General features: G+C 44.9%; 1 protein-coding gene across 1 annotated transcript; it reads left to right on the forward strand.

The window, feature by feature from the left end:
* Positions 1 to 5616: 5616 nt before the first annotated feature.
* LOC109556986 (large ribosomal subunit protein uL15-like) lies at positions 5617 to 6157 on the forward strand. The gene has a single exon (XM_070784789.1). It carries the CDS (start codon positions 5661 to 5663, stop codon positions 6105 to 6107), a length of 447 nt encoding a protein of 148 aa, XP_070640890.1. The 5' UTR covers positions 5617 to 5660; the 3' UTR covers positions 6108 to 6157.
* Positions 6158 to 6583: the final 426 nt, after the last annotated feature.

Raw genomic sequence — 6583 nt, forward strand, 5'->3', positions numbered from 1 at the left:
CATCTGTTGTTAACGCCTTATTTCATCTCCTGCAGAGCAGGCCCCTGAGTTCTGGGATAAATCCGCCCTGGTGAGCGGGGGAGTCTTTCCTGCAGCGCCCCCCTCACCTTTCTGCAGGCGTCTGCTGTGGACCCTGCCTACCTGAGCTCATTGGTTCTTAATGAGATGTGGTGTTTATTCCTCTCTTCCCTCCCCCAGGGGACAGAAAGGAGGAAGAAATGCTTAGATTTCGATTCCATTTTTATTGGCCACTCTGAAGACTAAAGCCAAGAGGAGGGGAAACCAGTCCAGGCTCTACTCCACTCGTTTTGCACACATTTGCAGCAGGTTCTTTGCCTGAGCCACAGCTTCTTGGTATCGTGGGCTCTACACTCTGACCCAAATCCCCTGTCCAGGAGGAAAGCCCCCACTCTTTTCCCCCTGGGTTTCAGGAAGTTGGGAGGAGGGGACAGTCTAGATGGACACCTATCCTGCCCTCGGAACTCCCGGGCAGCTCCTGCTGGGCAGGCACACACGGGTCTGCGCAGTGCAGCCTGTCTCCCTGCACCCCTTTCCATTCTGTCGCTCAGGATCTGTCTTGCTGTCACATTCAGTATCAGTCACACCCTCCCCCCGTCGCTTAACATGCCACAGCAAAGACTTCAAGTACCGCCTCGCTCTGGGTGACAGTGACATGTACCAGTGGATCCAAGTTTCCACACATGATCGGTCATCATTAAAAGACTTAGATTCACCAAATGATTCCAACACTATCCCCCTGTGATGCTCCCCCACAATCATAGGATCTCCGCCACATACACCAGGTATAGAAAAGTCCCAATGGCTACTGTGCTTGTGGGATATTTACACACGCGCAGTACTCACAACAACTACAAAGGGAAGCAGTCACCATTTTCATTCAATAGATGATGAAACTGCAGTTCAAAGGGTCAGATAACTGCACAAAGCTCCACCGCTATAAGGGGAAGAAAATCTTTAAACTCAGGTCCATCTGCTCGGATTTATATTCCCCTGTTCTTTTCTCTTCTCTGAAACATTGCCACTTCCATCACCCCACACTCGCATGCCACTCTTGTCTTTCAAGCCCACCCCACTCCACCCTGGTGCTGGTCCCTGAGGCGCTTCAGGTCCTCTTTTCCTAACTATTGGTGCCCAGTCTGAGATACAGGCACTTAGTTCCAATGGGTGGGACTAGATACCAGTACAACCTCTTCAGTGGACAATTTCGCAACATCAGAAATGACAAGAGCAGGGACTTCTCTGGTGGTCCAGTGGCTAAGACTCTGTGCTCCCAGTGCAGGAGGCCTGGGTTTGATCCCTAGTCAGAGAATTAGATCCTGCATGCTGCAATTAAGACCTGGTGCAGCCAAATAAATAAATATTTTAAATAGATGCATATTTAAGTGCAGGGTACCAGGACAATTCAATGGGGAAAGAGTAGTCTTTTCAACACATGGTGCCGGGACGCTGGATATCCACATTCAAAAGAATGAAGTTGGACCTGTACCTCACACCATAAACAAAAATTAAAACATCACAGACCTAGATATAAAAGCGAAAACTATAAAACTCGTAGAAGAAGCATAGATATAAATTTTCATGACTTTGGATTTGGCAGTGGCTTCTTTAGATACTGAAAGCACAAGCCACAAAAGTAGATAAATTGAACTTCATCAAAATTCAAAACTCTTGTGCTTCAAAGGACATCTTCAAGGAAATTAAAAAAAACAACCCACAAAAGTGGGAGATGTTTTCAAATCATATATCTGACAAAGGATTTATATCTGCAATGTATAAAGAACTCTTACACAACTCAAAAAGATAGCCCAATTAAATGGGCAAAGAATTTGAAAAGCCATTTCTCCAAAGAAGATATATGGATGGCTAATAAGCACATGAAGTGATGCTCAGGGCTCCCCTGGTGGTCCAGTGGTTAAGAATCTGCCTGCCAATAAACGTGGGTTCGATCCCTGGTCTGGAAAGATCCCACATGCCCTGAGGCGACTAAGCTCCTGGACCACAATTACTGAGCCTGTGCTCCATGACAAGAGAAGCCACTGCAGTGAGAGGCCCAGGCACTGCAACTAGAGCAGCCCCTGCTCGCAAGAGAGGAGAGAGCCCCCGTGCAACAGCGAAGCTCCAGCACACCCAAAAACAAATAAAATCTTTGTATTAAAAAAAGACTGTAAAGTTCCAAGATGATTAGAAAAAATGATATCCAACATCATTAGTCATTAGAAAAATGCAAATCAAAATCATAAGATACCACTTCACCCCCACTAGGATAGCTAAAGTACAATAGGGAATAACAAGTGTTGGTGAGGCTGTGGAGAAATTACAAGTCATGTATTGCTAAGGAGGCTATAAAATAGTGGAGCCACTTCGGAAAACAATTTGGCAGTTCCTTGCTAAACACAGAGTTACCATATGAGTCAGCAATTTCACTCCTAGGTATAAATCCCAAGAAAATTGAGAGCATATGTCTGCACAAAAATCTGTATACAAATGTTTATAGCATCATGATTCTTAATAGCCAAAAAGTGGAAATAATCCCATTGCTCATCAGCTAACAAGTGGATAAACAAAAGGCGATATATCCACACAATGGAATATTCAGCCATCAGAAGGAAATACTGATATAAGCTACAATGGAAGAACCTTGAAAACATGCTAAGTGAAAGTCAAACATAGGCTTCCCTGGTGGCTCAGTGGTAAAGAATCTGCCTGCCAATGTGGGAGACTCCAGTTTGATCCCTGGTCCAGGAAGATTCCACATGCTGTGGGGGCACCTAAGTTTATGCAGCACAACTACTGAGCCCACGCCCTAGAGCCCAAGAGCCCCAACCCCTGAAGCCCTTGTGCTGCACCCACTGAAGCTCGTGTGCTAGAGCCCCTGCTCTGCGACAAAAGAAGCCACTGCAAGGACTGGCCCACACGCTGCAACTGGAGGGTAGCCCTGCTCGCCACAACTAGGGAAGGTCCACGTGCAGCAATGAAGATCCTGCACAGGCAAAAATAATTACATTTTTTTAAAAGAAGGAAAACAAGAAACGGTGAGCTAGATCTGAGTGTACTGATGTAAAAAGCTGTCAATGGTACATATGTTATTTGGAATGAGACATGAGAAACGTGGTAGTGGTCCACCTTTGGGGAGTAGGAAGTATCTTTCTGTGCTGTTATTACAGTGAGCTTATCCTAGTCTTATAGAAAAGAAGGCCAGCACACACTATGCGTCTAGAACTGAGGGGTGAGCAACACAGAGGAGTGGCGTGGCCCTTGTTCTAGAGCAGTGATGCTCCAACTAGGTGCTACAGCCTGTGCCTGGTCAGTACTAGGACACATGCAGAAATCGACAGCAAGCACTTAGAAACTCACAGCTTGCAGTTTGACCCGTGATTCTAATGATAAAAAACTGAGATTATATTTTATAGGTCTCTTCATTTCATTTTTCTAGTAACTAGGTTTTTTCGTATTTCACGAAAATATTAGTCGATAACAGATTGAAAATTTTAAGGAGTTGCCCTTTACTACAGACTGTTTGAGAAGAACTGTTCTACAGGGCATACTTCTAGTCAACTGACATAGAATGCATTAGCACTGATGAATTAAACCAGAGGGACTGAATGGAGTAGCTGAGTTCACACTATATATGCAATTTTGGATTTTGCTATATTCTTTGAGCCATGAAAAACATTCTCCATTTCTTTAAAATTTCTTCAAAACATTATGTAGGCCATATAGTTCATGTATTTAACATTCCTACAATATCAGTTAGTTTTCCATTATCAATAACATATAATTCTGCAATGAATATTTTTGAGTTCAGTTCAGTCACTCAGTCGTGTCCGACTCTTTGCAACCCATGAACCACAGAACGCCAGGCCTCCCTGTCCGTGATCAATTGCCAGAGTCCACCCAAACCCATGTGCACTGAGTCACTGATGCCATCCAACCATCTCATCCTCTGTCGTCCCCTTCTCCTCCTGCCCTCAATCTTTCCCAGCATCAGGGTCTTTTCAAATGAGTCAGCTCTTTGCATCAGGTGGCCAAAGTACTGCAGTTTCAACTTCAACATCAGACCTTCCAATGAATACCCAGGACTGATCTCCTTTAGGATGGACTGGTTGGATCTCCTTGCAGTCCAAGGGACTCTCAAGGGTCTTCTCCAACACCACAGTTCAAAAGCATCAATTCTTCGGCACTCAGCTTTCTTTATAGCTCAACTCTCACATCCATAAATGACGACTGGAAAAACCATAGCCTTGACTAGATGGACCTTTGTGGACAAAGTAATGTCTCTGCTTTTTAATATGCTATCTAGGTTGGTCATCGGAGAAGGCAATGGCACCCCACTCCAGTACTCCTGCCTGAAAATCCCATGGACGGAGGAGCCTGGTAGGCTGCAGTCCATGGGGTCGCTAAGAGTTGGACATGACTGAGCGACTTCACTTTCACTTTTCACTTTCATGCATTGGAGAAGGAAATGGCAACCCGATCCAGTGTTCTTGCCTGGAGAATCCCAGGGACGGGGGAGCCTGGTGGGCTGCTGTCTATGGGGTCGCATAGAGTCGGACATGACTGAAGTGACTTAGCAGCAGCAGCAGCAGCAGGTTGGTCATAACTTACCTTCCAAGGAGTAAGCGTCTCTTAATTTCATGGCTGCAATCACCATCTGCAGTAATTTTTGGAGCCCTCAAAAACAAAGTCTGATACTGTTTCCCCATCTATCTGCCATGAAGCAATGGGACTGGATGCCATGATCTTAGTTTTCTGAATGTTGAGTTTTAAGCCAACTTTCTCACTCTCCTCTTTCACTTTCATCAAGAGACTCTTCAATTCCTCCTCACTTTCTGCCATAAGGGTGGTGTCATCTGCATATCTGAGGTTATTGATATTTCTCCCGGCAATCTTGATTCCAGCTTGTGCTTCTTCCAGTCCAGCATTTCTCATGATGTACTCTGCATAGAAGTTAAATAAACAGGGTGACAATATACAGCCTTGACGAACTCCTTTTCCTATTTGGAACCAGTCTGTTGTTCCACATCCAGTTCTAACTGTTGCTTCCTGACCTGCATACAAATTTCTCAAGAGGCAGATCAGGTGGTCTGGTATTCCCATCTCTTTCAGAATTTTCCACAGTTTATTGTGATCCACACAGTCAAAGGCTTCGGCATAGTCAATAAAGCAGAAATACATGTTTTTCTGTAACTCTCTTGCTTTTTCCATGATCCAGAGGATGTTGGCAATTTGATCTCTGGTTCCTCTGCCTTTTCTAAAACCAGCTTGAACATCAGGCAGTTCACGGTTCACGTATTGCTGAAGCCTGGCTTGGAGAATTTTGAGCATTACTTTACTAGCATGTGAGATGAGTGCAATTGTGCGGTAGTTTGAGCCTTCTTTGGCATTGCCTTTCTTTGGGGTTGGAATGAAAACGGACCTTTTCCAGTCCTGTGGCCACTGCTGAGTTTTCCAAATGTGCTGCCATATTGAGTGCAGCACTTTCACAGCATCATCTTTCAGGATTTGAAATAGCTCCACTGGAGTGTGATCACCTCCACTAGCTTTGTTCGTAGTGATACTTTCTAAGGCCCACTTGACTTCACATTCCAGGATGTTTTTGAATATGAGATTTTTATTGCTCTTTCGTCTAGGCCGCCGACATGCCATCCAGACTAAGGAAGACCCGGAAACTTAGGGGCCACGTGAGCCACGGCCACGGCCGCATCGGCAAACACCGGAAACACCCCGGAGGCCGAGGTAATGCTGGTGGCATGCATCATCACAGGATCAACTTCGACAAATATCACCCAGGATACTTTGGGAAAGTTGGTATGAGGCATTACCACTTAAAGAGGAACCAGAGTTTCTGCCCGACTGTCAACCTTGACAAATTGTGGACCTTGGTTAGTGAGCAGACACAAGTAAATGCTGCCAAGAACAAGACAGGAGCTGCTCCTATCATTGATGTGGTGCGATCAGGTTACTACGAAGTTCTGGGCAAAGGAAAGCTCCCAAAGCAGCCTGTCATCGTGAAGGCCAAATTCTTCAGCAGAAGAGCTGAGGAGAAGACTAAGGGTGTAGGTGGGGCTTGTGTCCTGGTGGCTTGAAGCCACATGCTGGGAAATTCATTAAATGTTAAGTGCTTTTCTAAAAAAAAAAAAAAAAAAAGATTTTTATTTATATTTCTAAATATCTCCCTAGAATACTAGGACAGAAATTGCTAGATCAAAGATTATGAACATTTTTAAAAATTAGGTTTTTCTATATTATAATACATATTCATTGTAGAAAATTTCAGTTCAGTTCAGCTGCTCAGTCGTGTCCGACTCTTTGCTGCCACATAGACTGCAGCACGCCAGGCTTCCCTGTCCATCACCAACTCCCGGAGCTTACTCAAACTCATGTCCATCGAGTCCGGGATGCCATCCAACCATCTCATCCTCTGTCTTCCCCTTCTCCTCCTGCACCCAATCCCTCCCAGCATCAGGGTCTTTTTCAATGAGTCAGTTCTTCGCATCAGGTGGCCAAAGTATTGGAGCTTCAGCTTCAGCATCAGTCCTTTCAATGAATATTCAGGATTGAT

The sequence above is a fragment of the Bos indicus genome, chromosome 3 (genome assembly GCF_029378745.1).
Source record: "Bos indicus isolate NIAB-ARS_2022 breed Sahiwal x Tharparkar chromosome 3, NIAB-ARS_B.indTharparkar_mat_pri_1.0, whole genome shotgun sequence".
Taxonomy (NCBI): domain Eukaryota; kingdom Metazoa; phylum Chordata; class Mammalia; order Artiodactyla; family Bovidae; genus Bos; species Bos indicus.